Source organism: Alligator sinensis, unplaced genomic scaffold (genome assembly GCF_000455745.1).
Source record: "Alligator sinensis unplaced genomic scaffold, ASM45574v1 scaffold528_1, whole genome shotgun sequence".
NCBI lineage: Eukaryota > Metazoa > Chordata > Crocodylia > Alligatoridae > Alligator > Alligator sinensis.
The window spans coordinates 859,325-881,650 of record NW_005841846.1 but is presented as its reverse complement, the minus strand read 5'-3'; the positions used below and the strand labels follow the sequence as shown (position 1 = coordinate 881,650).

The window sequence follows — 22,326 nt, the reverse complement described above, 5'->3', positions numbered from 1 at the left end:
TTCAAAAGCACCAGTTCAGGACTCCAGTGCATCACTTCTATCGCCCAGTTCCTTGCATGTGCTTTTATTTGCAATGCTAACACTGAGAATGCATCTCATTTATGACTGCAATGCAAGTTTGCAGCACCATAACAATTACTTAATTTAATACACTTTACATAGTATTGTAAGTTACAGGAGAATAAGTGATAAAGCAGGAAGAGGAGGGTTTAAACATGCTTCTGTCTACATTTTCAGTTGTATCTGTTATAAAAGCTGATTTTAGATGTTTTCTCCCTAGGTTTCTTTTTCCTTGCCCAATTACCATATTTCCTAAAATCTAAAATGATCCCCCCAATAATTAGATTACATACATGAAGGGTAGTCTTTAATTAATGCCTTCCACTGCTGCCTCAGACAGGCAGTGAGGAGGTAGGTGGTGTGGGAAGGTTGAGCAGCTTGCCCCCTGCTTGTGCCTGCCCTGTTGCCTCTTCCCCCTACCTGCCCCTCTCCTTCCCCTCCCCTCCCAGCAGCCTTGGATACCACCTTCCCCACCAGCCTCTACGGTGAAAGGGCTGGGCTTGGTGCCTGAGGAGGCAGCATGCATGGAGCCTGCCAGCACAGAGCAGTTTGATGCAGTTTGCATAGGCCCATCCATTTTTGATCTCCTACTAGTACCCTTCTCCCCACCCCAGCTAAAATTTCCACAGAACTTTGACACGGCAGCCACTTTCAGCTTTCATTTTGTATTTACAAATCAAAAACTGGGAATATCAGATACTCCCTGTTTTGATGTTATAACTAAGCCAAATATGTTACACCTAAAATAGTACAGGCAGTACAACTTTACCAAACTCATTCTCAGTGTTTCTCTAAGGTGATCTATACATACTCAGACATAAAGCTTAAAAGGCTTCTGTTTGAAAGGACTCTGTAGGCAACTGAAATTTGTTCTTTAATTTTACTCATCTTGCTACTTCACAACTGTCTGTGCATCAGATATATACACCTTTTGAGAAATGCTCTTTTTAACTTGTAATATCCTTTGATATTTATTAAAAGAAAACCTTTTCCTTAAATATTTAAAGGAAGAAAAATAAATGGAAACACATGACAGAATCAACAACTTCTTGTTATAAGTAAGTGCCTACCAAGGGCCATCCAGATGCTAAACCTGATCCAGGTATCTCCGCTTAATTGTACCATCAAGTAAATATTCACCAGGATACTGAGAGCTGGCAAAAATGGCAAGAGTGGAACCTAAAGAAAAATATTTTATAAGTCAATATTGTTTACAAGTCTTTCTGCAAAGTATGTATCGCATTTCAGTTTTATAACACAGATCAGGTAGTGACAAATACATTCACCTTATGAAGACTAAGAAATGTTTTCTGTCTATTATCAGGTGAATTACCAGGTTCTGCAAAACATAAGTTTCCAGTGTTTCCTATAGATAAATCAGTCTTACCTATATAAGGCTGTGGAAAAAATTCTTTGCAATTTGTACTGAATATATTCCAATGAATTCCTGAATTGAAACTAGACAAGCAATTTGGAACTATATTTACTTCACTGATTTGAATTTATAGTTAGCATGTCTCAGAATACTTTAAACATAATTGAAAAGGATAACACACCTCAACAAAAAGCAGTTTAATTAAAGCAGTTGCTCCTGGCTCAATAAAAAAGCATGCCTTCTAAACTGCCCCACCAAACAGCTTGCACTACCTTCATCACATCACTCAAATTCTACCCCTCCACATTTCCTAAATGAAGTGGGGGAAATAGGCCTTGTAGAACATGGGAAAAGCTAATAAATTAACGCTCTGAGACACATGAAATGCCTGAGCCCTAATGACACACAGCACAAGGAATTTAGTTTTATGCTAAACTGCTCCTCCAGGTCTAAGAGAAAGGAACCTGTCTTTTATAGGAAAATACTCTACAACAGTTGGAGCCAGGCTACATCTACTAGGGCGAAAGCAGCCTCTGTGCCAATAGGCTCAAGGTCTTCTAGTATTAGGGAATATCTTGTAGTTCTGTGTACTGCAGATTCTTTTACCTTGACAAAGCCAGTACATAAATTCCTATTTATCAGTGGTATGCACAGAGGCACTGAGAAGGTCTAGGCCATACAGAGGTAAAAATGCCTCTGCCAAACTACTTCAGCACTTCCACTGTTGCTGTTACTAGTGGGGTTAATTGGATTGTAATGATAAGAATCTGCGAGAAAAAGCAAAAATATGGACCGATACACACACACATACACACACACACACACACACACACACACACAACTGGCATTATTTCCATTTATTATTTTATTCACCAGAAAGGCCACTTGCTGCTGGCTCTGAGGCTGTCTCCAGATGACGAGAACAGTGACAATGAAGAGTAGTGCTAACACAGTGAGAAGAACCACACTCCAGACCTCCATACTGGCAATAGAATTAATCCCATATGTGGTCAGAATGCTCAAGCCACAAACCAGAAAACCTGTATAAAAAAAAGAAAATGGAAAATCAAAAGCAAAATGCAAGGAGGTAAACTTTCAGAAATATCTCCTTTAAAAAAATACAGCTTCATCTAATATAGCAGCATCTAATTAGCAACAGAGTAAACATCAAATGGTAAAAAAATAATTTGGTAAGAAAACACATTTTGCTTCCTTTTTAATTAGGGGGAAAACTAGATTACAAAACAAAATCCATAAAGAGTGAGCTAGAAAAACATTTTTCCACCAGAAAAATTCACATCTGACATTTCTAAGAAAGCAATGTAGGAAGTTTTAATTGGATTTGACTTTTTTTTCTGCTACATTACATTCTGCTATTTATGAATGTTTATGTAAATATATTGTACTTATTTGTACATCTGTCGACTTACCTAAGAGACCCACCGAACAACTGACAGTGGTAGCTGACTGCTCTGTAGGCAGACTGGATGGATTAATCAGTGTTTGAAGACTGAAGCGGTTCCTTTGTAGCATATTAACCTGCGATTCACTTATTGTAGATTCCCTTTCTGATCCTGGCAGAACCTCTTTCTCTGGACAATACTTTGGTTGCTCATAGGTTAAACTGGGTTGGTACCTATCCATAAATAGATATGTATACAAGCTCATGATGGAGGTAGAAATAGGATAGTCCTGAATACTGCATCAATCTCCATCTTCCTTTTTTTTTTAATAAATCCCCAATGAGTCTATGCTACAATAGTAGCTATATAAGCAAGAACATTCTAAACCTTCTGCTTTCATGTATCGTCAGTAGTAGAGGGGAAGATTGTGCAATTATCTTTCAGAAACTAAATCTCAAATATTTTTTGGATTTGACCAGTTCCTACATTAGTATATAAACACAGCCATTCTTAATATGCTCTTTGGATTACATCTCCGGTAATCATTACATTAACATTAATTACATTACATTAATTACATATGCATTAACATTTAGATGAGTTGACCAAGTTTTCTAAGATGTACGTACCTAGCAAAAAAATTACACGAACTTCTATGGTAGTTATATATTCTGATCAAGACAAATGATAAGATAGCAGAACAAAGTGGGGTGGTAGTGACTCACCTAAGAATAAGAACACAGGCTGCTACCAGTGAGTATGCAAGAAGTGTACCAATAGACATCATATCCACTAGAGCCTTGAGGTCAAAAAGAAATGCCATAACAGCTAGAACAGAGAAAGGAGAAATACAGAAGTTGTGCGAAACTGGTATATTGAGAGTTTATATTTTAAAGTCAGCCTCAACAGTGTATATACAGTGTTTTTACCTAGTTGTTTTAGTAACAATTATACAATAAAATCCTATTGTATTTTAAAAGTCAAGGTCATCATTTTCAAATTTAGCTGCTTAGAGCTGGGTTCCTGAAATGATAGACAATGATGAGCTGTAGAGTCTTGCATCTACATTCAGGAAGCGTAGCCCTCAAGAGTAGGCAATGTCAAAAAACCAAAAAAAAAACAGCCACTGGGTTGACAGTAGTCTTATGCAGAGTTTATATTATGGTTTGTATGGGATGGTTTGGATAGGAATGATCCTTCCCTAGCAGGGGGGTGGACTAGATGACCTCTGGAGGTCCCGTCCAGCCCTACTTTTCTATGACTCTATGATTCTCTGTTAAAGTCAGTGGTGGGTCATGCTGTTTAGGTATTAAGAATAAAAATGATTCCACCTCATTATCACTTACTAGGGTGTCAGCAAAGTTTGGCCAGTCATTTCTGTGATCCTTAGCACTCTGAGGATAGGGGCTGCTCATCCCCTTCTAAAAATCACTTTAATATCACATTTTTTAACCAAGCTATTTTAAGAAAGTTTTGGAGGATTGTTACAAGGGAAGGCCTTATATGCAGAAGTAGGGCCAGTGCAGAGGAAGGACTAAAAACACCCAGGTACTACCATTTATATGAAAAGAAACAAAATTTCATCCCATGGGACTACCTCATCAGCCTTTGTAAGTCTCCCCAAAGTCTTCCTGGGCCCTCCCTAGGACCTTTCTGGTAATCATCAGAAATCCTTTTGAGCTTCATTGGTTCATCTCCCTGAGAAAATAAACTCAGGCCCTTTCTTTTGGTAGGTCTTTTCCAGTCCTGCTCTTCCCCAATAGGAGCTGTCCATTGCTCACACCTTTTTTCCTGATAAAAGAAATACCATGTCTAACTGTCTTTTGCCTTTTCCTCCTCCCTTCTGCAGAATTTATATCCAATTCTTTAAGGATCAGGACTTCTGCCACCATAGGTCAGAGTGTTAAAGGGTACTTCTTCTTTTTTCTTCTAATATCATGTAAAGGAGCACTTCATGACCTTCATGTATCTCACCACTTTAGCTTAGTATTACCTGGTTTTATTTGGTGTAGCCTGGTTTTATTTGGTGTAGCCTTTTTGAAGTGGTATGACTGGGGCCCACCATAAGGTGGCTGCCTGGTGTATAGTATCACAACTTCTTCATTGCCCATTTCATAGCTAGACCTTTCTTATTGTTCCATATGCTTTGTTGGGTTGTTGTTGTAAGTTTTTTTCTGAAATACACCACAGAATGCTCCATTCTTCCCACTTCTTGTAGCAGGACATGACTAATAACTACACAGGCTATACCTGTTTACATTACTGACATGCTCAAAAAACCCACAGCCTTCACCACAGACTGGGTACATAATACATCTTTAACTTTTTTAAGGTCTTGGTCACACTATGATGTCCAGTGGACCTCCTGGGGTACTTGTACATGTGACGAAAATGTGGCTTAATGGCATCACACATTACATGCGTGCAAGTTTTGGTTGTTTTAGATGAGTTTGCGTCATTGCAAACTGAACTACACTGGTATGTAGTTAAGTTTGCAATGATGCGTTACAGCTATTAGATTTTCCCCCGGCTGCGGGAGAGGCAGGAAGGCTCCACAGAAAAAAAGCTTAAGGCCTCTCACTGCATCTGCCTTCAATAGGCATCTGCTGAAGGCAGAAGCAGTGAGGAGCCCGATCCCTTTTTCTTTTTTTCAGTGGAGCCTGCCCGCAGCCATGGGTTGAGCTGCCAATGGGCCAAGCAGCTGCTGATCTGTGGGGGACCCCGGTTCTTCCCTCTGTAGTGGCAGCACCCCCTGGAGATGTTCTGCGCCACCCATATCATGGTTTTCCTGAAGAGGCAGAGGACTTCAAGTTGCTAAAATTGCCCTCTTCCAGGGCCCAGTTTCACTATTTGATGAAACCTCAAATCTTCACAGTTGTCCAGCCAGGTGTTTCACTTCTTCATACCTCTACCAGAACTCAGCCTCCTTTGGCTGTTCAGTCTCTGGATATGAGCTCATCCAGGTCCAAGTCCCCTTCCTGTTCTCTCCTTTCCAGCTCAGCTGCCCATCAACCTCACCCTTCCTCATTCCCCTAAGCTGTCCTTCATTTGATCAGACCTTTTTCCAGGTGAAATCATACTTATTTTTGCCATCTATCTGAGCAACTTCCTTTTGTCACTCTGTGGGGCTGGCAGCTTCTCCTGGACTATGTCCTAGCCCCCTTGAATGATAGTCAGTCTCTCTCTATTCATACAGGGTAAAATAGATGATCTGCAAAACATACAAGCAGTCAACAGGTTTACATATTATTACATATTTACATTGCCTTCACCTGTGGATAAATCCTTGTCTCCCTTTTGAAGCAAAATAATATATGGCAATTCACACATTTCTTCTCCCCTAGGAGCTCTACACTATTGATTTAGTAAATTTTCCAAGTTAAAAACCTCATCCTGCTATAATTAAAATTAATGGCAAAATTGAGCAGTTCCATAATGAGACAAATTGAATATAAAAGTATTTTTAAAACCAAACCAGTGTAATCCATAGCATCTCTTAGTGAGTATTTTTGGTCTATATTTTCTGCATATAGATGTGCAACTGTACAGCTCATGAAGCAAGTAATGAAGGCAGCCACTGCATGTAACAATAAAGCAAATTTATTCAAAATGTATTTAGCTGACGATTATTTTAAACATGTATTTGTTTATTGAGTTTGGTTGGATATTGAAACCACTTAAAAGGCTTTTATAAGGTTTTGTATTACTACAAGAATTTCAGTGTAAATAAAGACGGTCAAATTTAACAAAGCTACCTATATTTTTGTAAATATGTGTATATGTGTGAATCAATATGTATTCCTGAAGAAGGGTTTTGTGCCCAAAAACTTGCAAAGAACAATTTTGCCGACTATTTAGTTAGTCTAATAAAAGATATCACATTTACCCAAAGAACCTTGTCTGCCTATTAAATATATATGAATATGTGTATGCATGCATATTCATACACATATATATGCAATGAAAAGATCCTTAACAAGAGAAGGCTGAGAGGGGTCATGGCTGCCATCTATAAACTTACCGGGGGGGACCAGCAGGGAATGGGAGAGACCCTGTTCCCCCAAGCACCTCCTGGCGTAACAAGGAATAACGGCCATAAATTGTTTGAGACATTAGAAGGCACTACTTCACAGTCAGGGCGGCTAGGATCTGAAACCAACTTCCAAGGGAAGTGGTGCTGGATTCTACCTTGGGGGTCTTTAAGAGGAGGCTTCATAATTACCTAGCTGGGGTCATATGAGCCCAGTATTCACTCCTGCCCAGGGCAAGGGTTCGGACTTGATGATCTACTTAGGTCCCTTCCGACCCTACATCTATGAAACTATGAAACTTTCTGAAAACAAGACTATCATATTGCTAAAATTTATCTCCTGGACAACCAAAGTAAATGATATTCTGCATGATCGTGGATGCACACTACACTCATTACCCTTGTCAGCAGTCAACTTGTACAAAAAAAAAAAAAAGAACTGCAGGGAAGTAGAGCTCAGGGATGACAGCATGTGAATAAGCTCATAACTGAAAACATTCCAATTAGATATTGGAAAGTGTCCCCATATATTACACATTCTCTAGCTAATTTTAATATGTAATATATTTTAAAACCAATCCAACGTCTCAATTTCTCCTTTTAAATCACATCTATTTATCATAAATATTCTCTATCACTTTATGGCTAAGAATCTGCTCTTTTTTGACATTCTTCTATCCTAATCTTTACACAGGATTTTTCAAAAATTGGGCAGTCTATTAGTTAAAAAAATGAAATGTCACATCTTTAATACTGTCCTTGCCATGAATGTAGGATGAACATGCATTTTGTCAAAGTAAACAGATACATTTACTTTTATTACAAAATGCAACCTTCTCATTTCCCAGTCCTTTGTATATGTAAAACTCATGCAGCATTTAAAGAATGTTGAACTAAGCAGCACATAAAGCACCCACAAAAAGACAATCTCACCTTAAACAGTGATAAAATTAGTACCTATATGTTTTTAGGAAAATATTTTTAAAATGGGAACATTTTATTTACCGTAGTTCAAAATATTACTATATAGCTTTTCAGGGGGTTAAATTTTCCTATTTAGCCTTTATTTGGAAGAAATAAAAAAATGCTACCATATGAAAAACTTATATATAGTCTAAGTAGAAGTATTAATAAATAAGCTTCTACACATTCATTATCAGAATAAGAAGCTAAGCCTGCTTACTATAAAACCTAGCATAAAACTAGAAGCTAAACTGCTAATCCAATTTTAGGTGCACATCACACGATATTGCATTAAAGTGCAAATATGATCGAGAAAAGCATGCAGCTTTTCAAATCCAGGAAATACCTCTCATTAGTCTCCTGCCTTTGCTAAAATTTGATTTGACTGTTTTCAGAGCACTTCACTTTCTGCAGAATTTCATTATTATGATTATTATATGGGAGACAGATAGTCACAATAACTTGTACATGTGACTACATTTGGCCTCAACTGTAGTCTTGAGCTGATCATTTAAATTAAAAGGCCAAAATTTAATCTTCTTAACACTGCTTAAAATGTTGAAACTATTCATGCTAAGGTGGGAATGCCAGATAACTTTAATACTGGATACACTTAAACAGTTTTGCTAAACTACTTACAACAAAATCTAAGATTATAAATTACTAGATACACATACAGCTGAAAAAAGTTATCCACTATAAAAGCTATGGGGTTTTTTTTAGATACACTTCTCAAACATAGAATTATTTCCTGAAACTAATTCTTGAATTTCTTCTTTCATACAGCTACAATGAGGACTGTGTAATTATATTTACCAGCCGATGCAACCTAGGAACACAGTTTCACTCCCTCTTTTTTCTGAGTTTGTTGATTATGGCATCACATGGAGCTGTCACTTTGACTCCAAATTTCTGTTTTTCCAAATTATTACAGAAAAAGTAGTCTAGCACAACATTAAAGTGCACTGGAAATTCAGATTTAAAACCAAAACACTTTAATCTGTGTAATGTCGCTCTTTATGGGAAATTATTCTATATATAATAGATTTCTATTACAACATAGAAAAGATGAATTAATGATAATTATTCAATGATTTGGAGCATGAATGTGTCTTCCTACAGGTTTGTAAAGATTCATTATTTCAGTAATATTGTGAAATAATGATTCTTGCGAATTATCTCAACCAAATGGATTAGTCCCTTTTATTAGCCGACAAGATGTGAAATAGTTTCTTTCTTTTAAACTATGCTGTAGGTACAATTTTATTTCTTTTTTATATCCCACAAGAAAAACTTAATATTTTCCCAGTATGTATGTAGAAAAACTAATATTTTTCTAAGATTGCTTGCATTAAATGCAACAACAAGGCACGGTCTAAGGCTGAGCTATAAAGAGGATTACTCCAGGTACCACATAGTAAATAACTATTTTATTTGCAATAGAGGAAGAGGCAAATTTAGAAGGAAGGGTTTCAAGTCCTTTCACTTCAAAGACATCACCACCACCATGATTGCCATGATCTGGAATTCTTATACCCTTCAATTAGTCAGCAATTTTATTCCCAACTTACATGCAAAGGAAGTTAACAAGCAGGCCCCTCTTATAAAATGTCCATGCACGTGCATATAGAGTTTAAATCTCAGTTTTGAAGAAACCTGTATTTTTAGAGCTTACCAGAGATGACCCCTGCTGTCAAGGTGGCAGCAAATGGTGTCTGCCTTTTACTCACTTTGGCAAGAAAACTAAACAGTAAACCATCTCGTGCCATGGCAAACAGAATTCGGGGTAAAGGGAACATAGAGCCGAGAAGACTAGAACAGAAAAATTTATAGTTCAAATACATGTTAGGAAAAATACTGTGCTCTACTGGCAAACTCAACTTAATGAAAGGAAAGCTTGAAAATGTTTATTGTTTAGATTTTGTTTTTTAAATGTCTGCTTTGGATTAACCAAAAATACAAAAATGTCTGGGAGAAAAATTTCACCAAAAGGTCATGTTACCTGGAAACAATAATATATTATCATCTCAGTCAAAAGCAAAGCCAACTTGCCCAATAGTTTTATTTGTACATATGCCATATGTGAAGTAGTGCACCTTTCCTTACAATAAGCAACTCTTAGTCTCACCTGCTACTGCACCCGATGATAAAGTAGCAATTAATGGGGTCTTCGTTTTGGAATGGATTTGAGCTAGACATTTGAAAAGCAACCCATCATCCGCCATAGCATAGATTACGCGTGGCATTGGGAAAATGGATCCAAGAAGACTGAGTAAAAAGCAAACACATGCAACATGGCAAACACAATTCATGCAAGATTGTATCACAGAAAAGAGAAACAATGCTAATTAAAGTCACTGAAAACAAGTCACAATTAAAAAAAATACTGTAGCCGAAGATACTACAGGTGGGGCAGAAACAGATTTGTTTTGGTAAGCCACTGCAATTTCTGGTCCTTTTTTGTGATTATGTTATTGCTTATTTGGAAACAATAGTTCAATAACTGAATAACTTTTGCCTTCATTGTAGTTCTTAGGTACTAGTGGACCAGGTCCTGGTAGCAATAGCTATGCAATTAAGCTTTGTTTTTCCTTGGAAGAGTCTGATAGTCTGCAGCAGTAAATCAACAAGCATTAGCACTTCACATTCTGCAGCCTCTTATAACAGTGTTAATCAATGATACCTCAAAGTAAAGACCACACACTTTATATATAGGCAAATTACCCTTTTCAATTTAAGCATCTCTAGTCAAACACCATTAATATGACCTATTTTATTCAGAAGGTGAATTTAAGCTTCCTATTTTAAACTGCTGATAATTTCAGCGCTCGGAAAGATTTTGAAACAACTGCGAACTCAAAGCTCTCATTTAAAAACATCAAAAATCATCTTGTTTCTTCCCTCCATAGCAAAATAACTACACTAGGAAAATTGCAAAAACAAAGAAAATTCCACCTATTTTAACCTTGGTAGCAACCATACAACTTGTTAACCAGCTCAAATAAAGGTTGTATGGTTGCCCTTTTTTGCTCCACGGAACTAAATATATCACTTACATATTCTCAGTATGAATCTAGAATTTATGAATCACAGAAGTTAAGCAGCTTTGGCATTGCTGGTGAGATGCATGCATTAAAGTTAAATGTCCATGCAGAACTCACAATCATTTATGTATTAACTGCTTTTCGTGCTGATTCAGTACTTAAATGCACGCGTAAGTGTGTCTTTAAGCAACTTTTCCCAAAAAGGATACTTTTCTGAATCAAAGCCAGGAAATCTGAACTTAGTTTTAAACTTATATTTTTGATATTGATATTACTAAAACACCTATATATTTTTACTATTTTGTTTTTGGATAAGTTATTTTTGCTGTTTCTCACCTTCAAGTATATTCTGCAAAGTAATGGAACTGTATAACTATGTAAAAGCGTTAATGTCTGAGGTAAGAGGTAAGTGTTCAGTTCAGAAAACACAAAAGCAGTGTTTTCACCTTTTCAGTGAATTATGCTCCCAAGTTCAGAAATAAGGGTAGATTTTAAAAAAATAGTAGACAGAGTGAAAGTTGACCTCTCTGAATAAAGCATTAGAAGTTTATAAATATTTTGAAAGAAAAATTACACAATTAATATTTAAAATATGGTTGGTAACCAATGTTTTAGTTTCTAGAAATATTTTATTCTCCATTATTGTTTTATTGATCTAGTTTCTATTTGAACATTTACTTTTCATTTTTATGGAATATGAGAAAGACATATCCTAAAAATCTTAAAATTGCTGGAGTCCATATCAGGCAGCTTTGTAGAAAATAATTATAGTCCCCATACTAACTGTAGAAACAGAGTTTATTTTGTGTGCAAGTGTAAAGTTTTTTCAACTTACAGTTCTATCACAATTTCCCTTTTTACATTCCAGTCTTTTACCAGATCAATGTCAAATTAAATATGCTCATCTTTAATACTCATAGGTTCGCTGTACAGCCATTAAGCCCATATACTCTATATCTCTGGAGTCAACTTAAACCATTTTAATAATGTATTTGAGCTCAATTGGTGGAGAAGAACACTGAAGCTGTTCCTACCTTCAAATATCAGTATTATTCCATTCTACTTCCTATACCCCAGTACACTTGGGCTATATAATGTATAAGACAGGGGTGCTCAAACTCTAGCCCATGGGCCAGATGCATCCCATGGAGCCATGGCATTTGGCTAGCGGAGCTCCCCAGAGGTTGGGAAATTTGGTGATGGGGGAGCTGTGGCTATTAATACTTCCCTGCTTCCAAATTCCCAAGCCCCATGAGGTAGATGGGAGCCATGTCGTGGCCTCATCCCTCTGCACAGACAGGTTGGAGCCAGGCCATGCCCTCTTCTCCCAATGGGACATACCCCCTCCCCCTGTGCAGCTGGATTGGGACTGGATCAAGCCCCCTTCCCCTCACATGGCCGGACTGAGGCCCCCTTCCTCTGTGTGGCTAGTTCATGGCCAGGCAATGTCCATCTCCTCTTGCGAGGCTGGGTCATGCACCCTCCCTGTACAGATGGATTGGGCCAGGTCATACCCCTTCCTCCCCCTCTCTGTGGGGCTGTGCCAAGCTCCCTTCCCCCTCACAGCTGCATCAGGACAGGGCTGCCCTTGCACCTCCTTCCATGTAGCCAGATGACGCCCCACTGCATCTCCCCTGGCTGCTGGATAGCGACCACTGGCCACATCCAGCCCACAGACAGACCACGAACTGTCTATCCAGCCCACTGAGCAAAAAGGTTGAGCACCACTGGTACAGGAAGATGCACATACTGCACATATAATATATTTAACAACCTATAAAAAATTATTAATTAAAATAATAAATTTGGCCACTCATTATATTAAAGTTAACTTTATAAATAGTTTATAAAGATTTAATTAATAGGTGTTTTAATTAATTATTAATACATTGATAACAAAGTCCAACAGGACCATATTTCTAACTATGGCATATCTATAACACCTATTTTTTTTAATAGTGATAACATACTATTAATATCTGAAACATTTTTAAGTATTGACCCTTTATAAAATCACACCTTAATATAAAAGTGACCATCTGTTTAAAATATTACAGTAATCACCAGTTGTATTTCCCAATATGTCCTTTATTTTCTTTACCTTGTGGATAAAGCGCAGAGGGATCCCACAGCCACAACATACTTTGCAGGATCCCATCCAACATATTCAAATGCTACAGGGAGGGGACTAGTCTCATCTAGAAGGTAGTATGGCATCATAAGAGTCAAAGCAGCTGACACACCAAAATAGGCCATAAAACAGACCAGAAGGGAAATCACAATTCCAATAGGTATAGCTTTCTGAGGATTCCTGACTTCTTCCCCTGGGGAGGAAAAACAAAAACTCTAATTAATCTAGGAAATATTTTAATCTTCTACTTCAATATGTATCAATATAAAGAAAAAGCTCAGCAGTCTAAGCTTTAAGATACTATACAAGAAAAAATAGCTGGCTTAAGGTATTATATAAGGAAAACTCAAAGCAACATTATGTAATTTGTTGCCAGATACGATATGAAAAAAATAATGTAAGCAAAATTAAATATTACATGTACACAATACTGGTTATTGTTTATAGGCATCGTAATTTCCATTTATTGATATATAAAATTAGGCTTTGGAAAGTTGCGATATATCTCTTTAGTCAATAAGTAAATTGAAAATCTTCTACTGCAATAAGCTTCGTAAGTACCCATTTCAAACCTACATAAAGGAATTCTGAGAATTGTTACTGTTGAAATCTTTTTAAAGTTAAAATTAAGCCAGTCAACCAGTAGGGGCAAAAAAGCAAAAGCCAAGATCCTTTATATGTATTTAGCTAAAAGATTCCAGTCTGACTCATCCCAGATGCTTCCCTTGCCATTGAATCTGATATAGGCAAAGACTGGAAAGATCTGATATAGGCAAATACTGGAAAGCCTGGAAAAATATTATGGTGGCATAAAGGCCAAGCAAACAGATGTCTATACCCCTTATCCCACCACAAATACCCAAACTTGTGGCCATGACAGGTGGTATAAAATTTATGCAACTTTTTTTGTGGTAGACATGTTTTTGTTTTATGACTGGTCTGTCTGCTCTCCTTCTGCCCAGGGCAGGAGCTCCTGGGGCTTTAGGAGTCCAATCCTACACGTCTCAGAAATTTCCTTGTGGGACAATTCCTGGGATCCATCGGATCGTCCTCTGAAGTCCTGATAGAACCTGCCTGGGTTTCCTTGTTAGGAAAGATGCTCCAGGGATTCCCCAGGTACAGAATCCAGCACAGGACCTGCCATGCAGTGATGCGCAGGACCCAGCACAAATCCTGGTATGGTGCAGTGGCACACAGCAGTGCAGGACCCAGCACAGAGTGGTGTGGGACCAGTGTGGCAGCATGGGGTGGTGTAGAAACTGGTACAGGGCAGTGTGGGACCTCGCGCAGGTCAGCAAAGGACCTGGGGAATCCTCAGGCTGGAAACCCAGGGTTCCCCTGTTTGCAGAGGCTCTCCCCAAATGTTGTTCCTCATGATTTGACCCTCCTGCTTGTAGGAGTGGTAGGGACCCCACCTTGTGAGACAGCTGGGGACATCTCTTTAACCTAATGAAGTAGATCAGCTATACCGGGACACATCCCAGAACAGCTAGTTAGCTTCATTTGGTGACATTAGTTTGTAGCCAAAGAGAACTTTATTCATAACAGCAGAATGGAGAAAAGAATACAAATTGTGGGGGTTGCCACACTCAAGCATGAGTTCAATTTTCTTTCAAGCCAGGTTTATGGAGTTTAAGTATAGGTAGAGGGAGAAAGAACGTGACAGATAATCTGTTCTGCTTTAAATAAGTATCCAAAAATCTTGCCTTACCAGTTGTAGCAATGCAATCAAATCCCACAAAAGCATAAAAGCAGGTTGCAGCACCTGCCAATGTTCCCGTGAAGCCATATGGCATAAAACCACCAGTCCCATATGTGCTTGTTATGTTTTCAAAGTAAGAATAATTTCTAAAGAAAAATAAAACATGATATAAAAGAGTTACATTTAGTTAGTAGTGGAAGGAATGTTGTGATGGTTTTTTGCCTCTAATAACTCTAAATGAACACTTTTAAAATGGGTGCATTCTCATACTTCAGTTCCATTTCATAAGCCAAAGCCCTCCCCACCCTCACCCCATACCAGCATGAAGCTTGAGATAAGGATCTTGTATCACTAAGTTTCACTAAGAATGGTAAGCTCAACAGAACAAAACTGATAAATAATTAAGATTAAACCATGTTGTATCCCACTTCATAATTAATAGCAAAACTCCCATTGATTTTACTGGAGTAGGATCAGTTCTCAGAGCTTGCTGTAAATTTTCATTGAAATTAAATATTAGGCTTCCAAGTGGTAACTTTCAAGTGGCTAAAGACAAGATTATTAAAAGAAAACAAGAAATTAGTATATATTTTTCCTGAGAATAAGTACCTTTCCCAACAACATACTATTATTATTATATAGAATCTAAACCTGTTGATACAGTAGACAAAAGCATGTACAACATAAGACATAATTCAGAAACTAACTTAAAACAGGACTAAGGGATATAGAACAAAATTGGAAGATTAAAAGAAAAATACATAATTACTGTGTTTCTAAGGTGAGATTGATGAGATATTCTTCACTTATTTTCCAGTTATCAACGTTTCCTTTTACAAAGCCAGAGATAATAACAAAGAGGAGGACCAAGATGTTAATAGCAGTGAAGATTTTATTCACCCATGCAGATTCCTTGACTCCAAAAGACAGAAGACCTACAAAATATAAGTGGGGTTTTAAAGATTTAATATCCTCCTCAGGTAGTTGAGCATTTTTACAAGAAATGTATGCTACTATTATGAACTGTACTAAGTTAATTGTACTAGACCAGGGGTTCCCAAACTGTGGTATGCGTACCCCTGAGGTTTTGCAAGACATCTCTGGGGGGTACACGAGAGAAATTGCATACTGGCAGATTTAATTTTCATTATAATAATAATTAGCAATAAAGCATTAAAATAGAAAACATGCTTGTAGGGGTATGTGAGCAGCTGGTAAATCTGGAAGGGGGTATGCAGTAAGAAAATGTTTGAGAACCTCTGTACTAGACTTTATGGCTTTTAGGAGTTAATGGTACTAGATTAATGAAAACTTTAATCCTATAACAACAGGCACTGGATAAAACAGTAAAACAGATTTTCTTCAGTCTTCTTCCCATGAAGAGTCTGGTTCCAATATTCCTTTGAATTTAAGACACACTATTTAAAACAAAATATTTATTCTAAAAATGATCCAAATCTTAAATACACGTAAAGAAATTAAAAAGGAAAAAAAAGTAATTCAAATGAATGTCAACCAAATCATAATAATCAAACTGTTATGATAAAAATGATATACATATAAAAATTCCAATAAAAGACAATGCCAGAAGATAACCAAACAAGAATGTGATGATTGAATACTGGTTGCCAATAAATATATTACCGTAATTTACTACATACAACCTTTTCCCTGAAAATCAGCCCCCCAAATTTAGGTTAAATTTTTAAAGTGAGGAAGCTGTTTTCTTCTCTAGAAAAGAAAACAAGCCCGGAGACACTGTGCATGCCATGAACAGTCGCACAGTAATGCTTACTATGATCCCCGAGCCTGCATGCTTGCTTCATAGGGACCTCTGGTGAGCCAGGTCTCTGCCATTGTTGGTGGGCAGAGGCAAGCAGGATACCATCCCTGCTGCTAGATCCAACCAGTACCCCAGGACCATAGCTGATTCGAGACTCTGGTGCAGTTCTAGGTCTGGGATCGACAATCACCCCCAGGATTGCAAATTGCTCATATTTTCTCTGTGGAGCGGTTGGACAAAAGCAAAACATGTGCTACTTAATATGATCTGGAGATACTCCTGTGAAAAGTCCCAACTTTGCTACAATACAAGTGCACTTAGCACATACTTTACTTCTTGAACGTGCAGATGTTTGTGTTTTAAGTGCAGTTAACAAGTTCTAAGTGTAACATGCAACAAAGTCCTTATATGCACCACAGAGGTTGTGTCCTGGTAAATGCATCTTTACTTGATACTTCTTTCTATCTTAAATTGAGAGTTTAAAGATGTGCGGGGTGTGCCTTAAGTTCAAAGATATCTTAAATTCCAAGAAATATGGAATTCTTGATGGTCATGAATTACTAAAAAAAGTATTTACAGCAAGTGTAGCTTATTTCAGCTATACAATTTTGATGAAAAGATTTATTAAACCATGCAAGATTTCCTCAAACCTGTTTCTTATTTTTTATCTAAATATCTACACACATGTGCATGTAGACACCCCCTCGGCTACAATGAAGAAAACCAGTCGGATTCAAATTTTCTTCCATTTCAATATAGGTGTAATCTTGCAAAAAGCCATTTGTGTGCATATGGGTGCAGGTGAATGTGCATGCATGAAAGTATGGAAGAAAGAGAAGGTGAGATTCTTTATCTGGGACCATTATAATTCTCTGTGCACACTGAACTTAGACATGGCTTAGGTAGTGAGTGCTCTGCACTGCCTCACACTGATATCTGGTACCTCACAATAGCTAGTCAAAATTTTAATTTAGGAAAAGTAAACAGTTCACAAACATTTAAATGAATGCTTGCCCTTTCCATTTTTTGTCCAACTTGTTACCACTAGTGTCTAGAATAATGGAGCTATTAATTATAGAAACCCCTCTTAAGAGATTTTGTTTTAGAGCAGAGGTGCTGAGCCCCTGGCCCATGGCCCTCTGAGCCCTGTCATCCAGCCCACAGAGCTCCCCATGGGTCTGTAGCCCTGTGTGCTATATAAGGCATGCAAGGCGGTGCCAAGCCTGATCCTAAGCCGTCTGCTATCTGCCCAATATGTCTGCTCCAGCCAAGCAGGAAGGCATGCTCTAGCAACCACTGGCCTCTGGCCTGAGCCACTGCAGGCATGTGGCTGCATTTCCAGAATCAAAAGTAAATGTCTGTACTTGCTTATCTGTTCAATCTATGCAGGTTAGACTAAACTGCAAAGATTGAACTGATCCAGCCTTGGGCTTTTTATCTGTGTGTACTTAGTGTTAGAGAGTTTCTTTATAGCCTTTACTGCTCTGTAAATTATGGTATAAAATAAATATACCTCTGTGTCACAGAGGTATGTTTACAGTATTTGAAATTATTCCAACAGGGACCTACTGTGAAGTCAGACAGTTGGCAATTGGAAGAATTATGTATAGTTTAGTGGAAAACTGGACAGCAAATATATAAAGAAACCAAAATACAATATAATAGCAAAGTCTCTTAGCTTCTCTGTAAACCTAAGCACTTCCACATCTATAATGCTTCCTTGTTATTGAGAGATTAACTCTGAAAATGTTAAGCTCATCAGGATAATATCCTAATTAAATTTCTGACTCTGCTAATGAGACATCAGCTATTTCTGCAGAAGCTGAAAGTTATCATATGATATGCTTGAGTTCCCTTCATTGGTGGTATTCCTATTGGCAGCAGAGTGATGTTGTTTTTTAGACACTTAAACTGCCCTTTCACCCTGCTAGAGCGCAATACCCTCATTGACCGAACACGATATGAAATTCAGTATACAAAATATCTTTTACAAAATGAAGCCCTTAGGAATGCAGATTATCAGAGATTATTCATTTGATAAAAGAAAAACTTGAGCAAGGGGAGCTTCATAGATTTCTTCTGCTCCCACTGAAAGCCACTATGAAATTCAGGACACCATAGCAGCTGCCCAGGCTGCTACAAATTATACTGAGAGATTCCTCTTAAAACACCTGTTGCTTGGCTATTCCTACTGATTCCAGGGAGCTCTATCTGGTATTACCTACACAGCAGGAAGCACAGCCACACTCTTCCTTCCCCTCCTCCCCCAATGCTAGTATGATTTAATTAACAGAGCAATTATATTTGGAATATGAAAAAAAGATTCTTAAGGGAAGGTAGAAGGAAAACAGAAGATGAAGAGAGAAAGCAGAAATGAAAAAGCAGATAGAAAAAAACCCAGGAAACAGTGGTTAAATTAAGAAGTAGCTACAGATTGGAAAGCTCAACTTATCTGGTGAATGCTAAAGAAAACAAAAAATTAATATAACAAGATGGTTTTCTGTTGAAGCAGATATAATATTTTTCCAGCATTAAAATGCTCCCAACTTCTATGTATTTTTCCATATTTATTTTCTAGACAGAAGATAGCCCTCATTTAAGTTAAAATTCAACACCTGCTCCTAAGTAAATTTATTTTCCGGACATTTTGTATGCTTTCTGTCCTTGCCCATTTCAGCTTCTTTCAGGTATAGTGGCCCATTTCCTCTGGATTTCATGGGCTGCTAAAGCGACAAAATGTTTGCAGGGTGTGTGAGAGGAGGGGGGGAGCAGAAGGAGAGAAGAGGAGCTGTTATTTTAATTTCAGTATGGTTTCTAGAGATTTCATCATACAAAAGCCCCTGAATCTGGGATAGCCCAATGCCAAAAGAACTTCCACACATACCAAAAGGGTGTGTGTGCGTGCGTGTGTATATATCTAGAGAGAGAGAGAGAGAGAGAGAAAGCACTGAGTCCTACCACCAAAGCTTATTAACTGGACAGTTACTAAACAGTGGCAGGAAGGAGGAAGCTAAAACTGCTATCATGTTATGTAAAACATGAAATCGGTATACTTGACATTTTTAGTTGTTATTAACAATGCACTTTTGCTCTTTCTTATAAATCAGGCGGTGGGGGGGGAAATGGGAGAATCAGTCAACAGTTAATTTAACAGGATTAAAAGGTTGTAATCACTAATCCAGATTTCTCAGATAGTTTGTATGGACACTCAAGCTATACTCCTTTGCAATGTCTTAATACAAAAAAGAAAATTAAATGTAAATGCAAGTCCCCAGTCTCCATTATTTGGCTAAGCAGACGAGATAAGTGTCATTAGGAAAAAGCAGTCTTTTCACTACTAGCCAGAAAACACTGAATAAGCAGTCTCTAGGAGTTCCCTCAGCAGCAGCATCCATGTCCTGTTAACACGCTCAATCACCCTCATACAATATGACTCAAAAGAAGGAAATCTGAGAGGGGGATTTTGAGAATGCTAAGGAGCCCTTAGGGAAATGACTGGCTTTTCCCCGACAGGTTTTTTTTTTCACTTATGCATAGTTTGCAATCCTATTCCATGTGCAGTGTGGACACATAAGCATGGGAAAGAATGTTCAAGGGACTGTAGCAATAGGAAATAATTATTCTGAGACAAAAGGAGATGTGTATCATTAAAAAATTAGATTACATTGTAAAAGCTACAGTAATTCCTTGCATAGCACCGGCAGGAAGAGAAAAGAAGAATTAACCTTGTACTTCATTGTTTGAAACCACCAATCTTTAGTTGTGTTTCTTAACCAAAGTGATAAATTAAATTCCTGTTCTCTTCCTGATGGTCATGTTCTAAGGAAAGGGAATTGGCTAATCCTGAACCCAGCATTCTCAACCTTTTTTGAATCAAGGCACCCCTTATTAGACTCAAGGCACCCCTCAGAAAATGCCAGCTCTTAGCTTTCAATTTTTTTTTTCCTACAAAAAAAAAATGCAATTCTTCTGTTGCAAAGAACTCAGAAAGACCACCACAGTTCAGAAATGTTTTTGACACTATAGGTTCCTATTTGAGATTTCTGGATTTATCTTGTGAATCACTTGAAGGTGTTTGCACACCTAAAAGTCACTATGGTCTCCTGTATCCTTGCAAGTGGCCTAACCAGAAGGCTATTGGGCTAAAAGATGGGAGGACCATCCTCCACTTTATTTTTGCTGGGCCACAATATGAGGTCTTATGATCATCAGGTACATGCGTATGGAGTGGCCCAGTTATGGCCTTAGAGTCACAAAAAGTAAAGATGCTATCAAGGGTGTAGGTTGTAGCCGTGTTGGTCTAAGGACATAGGCAGACAAGGATCTTTGGGTGAATCTGATATCTTTTATTAGACCAACTTAAATAGTTGGAAAACAATTTTTAAGCAAGCTTTTGGGTTCAAAAACCCTTCATCAGGCTAAGGAAGTTATCACGTATGCTATCAAGTTATTCTTGTATTAGTCATTTTACAGAATTTATATTATACAGGAGTCCCCATAGCTAAGTTAAAGTAAAAAAAAAAAGTATGCATGAAAATTTGCTTTCAGATTTTGATTCACAGAGCCTTTAAATCTATGTACTGTATGATTTTGTATGACACTAGTAATATTAGAAGAAACTCTGGCAAGTCACAAAACATTAAAACTGTAACGTATTTTCTTTTGTTACTGGTATAAAAATATTTACAGGATCTATTCATCACATTCAGGACATTCTCTATAATTTGATATGACCTTCATAAATTAAAAGATTACCATTTCTTACCTGACAGAAGCAATATAAGGCACACTGCAAAGACGTCTGGATACTCTGCTAGACCAGGAAAATTCATTTTGAAGTACGTTGTGAAAAAATGACCAATTCGTTTTCCAACAATTTCATCAACGGTGCCACTCCATGCTCTTGCTACACTTGCTGTACCTTCAACAAATACACATGTTTACATTTCTGCCACATAGGAAGAACATGATGGCATTTCTATTTAGGAATGATACAATTATTATTGTTAAAAAAGTGAGCCTTTCCTTGTTCACACGTTTTATCATAACAGCAATTCATATCCACAAATTGCATCATGCTCTGAAGTGTAGTAACTACATCATTCATCACAGTAGAAATAGTAAAAGTAAACTCTCCTATGCCAACTGACTTTTATACTATAATAATGAACATTAATTGCTCATATAGTTTGCATTATTAGGTATTATTATTTCATTGTGTTTTTATTAATCCTAACATATTTTACAAATTTAAACTGATATAAAATTAACTTCCATCCATACTTGAATGCACACACTTCTAAAATGAAGCACAGTGAGTATTTAGCAATCTAGAAAACAACTTAGGAGGGGAAGAAAAGTTTATGTAGTTGGCAGAAAATTTAATGGACATAATGAAAATGCCTTATTGAAACTTAGCACTGTCCGAGAAGCTACTACAGAGCGACAGGTAGTGAGGCCATTATTTTTTTATATCACTCTCAGAAAGTATAATCTCCATTGGAAGATGGAGCCCTAATACTGTGGCTTGGATATTATGGTTCAACAGTGATTTAGGTTCCCGCCTTGCAGCGAAGCGTAGCTGGGTATTTGTGCCCATACTGAGCTTCATTAACATTGTGTCAGTAGAAACCGGTGCCTGTGCAAAGCCTTTATTGCAGAATTATAGTTCTGGAAGGAAGTGTGATATTTGAATCTTAAATACCAGCTAATGTAGTGCTTTGAGGAGCGTACACACATTCAGAGGCCCCTGGCTGCAGCGCTACAAGGGCATGCTCCCCAGCCAGGGGGGTGATAGAAAGCTGTCACTCCCACTCCATTTCCTCACTGCCCCCC

General features: G+C 37.6%; 1 protein-coding gene across 3 annotated transcripts in view; it reads right to left on the bottom strand.

Moving 5' to 3' along the window:
• SLC7A2 (solute carrier family 7 member 2) overlaps positions 1-22,326 on the bottom strand; it is a 71,894-nt gene that overhangs the window by 4,114 nt on the left and 45,454 nt on the right. For 2 of the 3 annotated variants that reach the window (XM_025207467.1, XM_025207461.1), the window contains exons 3-11: positions 21,257-21,412; positions 15,478-15,643; positions 14,718-14,854; positions 12,977-13,199; positions 9,960-10,099; positions 3,564-3,666; positions 2,866-3,071; positions 2,309-2,475; positions 1,131-1,239 (exon numbers count right to left, since the gene is read on the bottom strand). In XM_025207467.1, the coding sequence (XP_025063252.1) occupies positions 1,131-1,239; positions 2,309-2,475; positions 2,866-3,071; positions 3,564-3,666; positions 9,960-10,099; positions 12,977-13,199; positions 14,718-14,854; positions 15,478-15,643; positions 21,257-21,412 (1,407 nt within the window). Of the gene's footprint in view, positions 1-1,130; positions 1,240-2,308; positions 2,476-2,865; positions 3,072-3,563; positions 3,667-9,506; positions 9,644-9,959; positions 10,100-12,976; positions 13,200-14,717; positions 14,855-15,477; positions 15,644-21,256; positions 21,413-22,326 lie in introns of all 3 variants that reach the window. The other variant, XM_025207463.1, reaches the window with a different exon arrangement.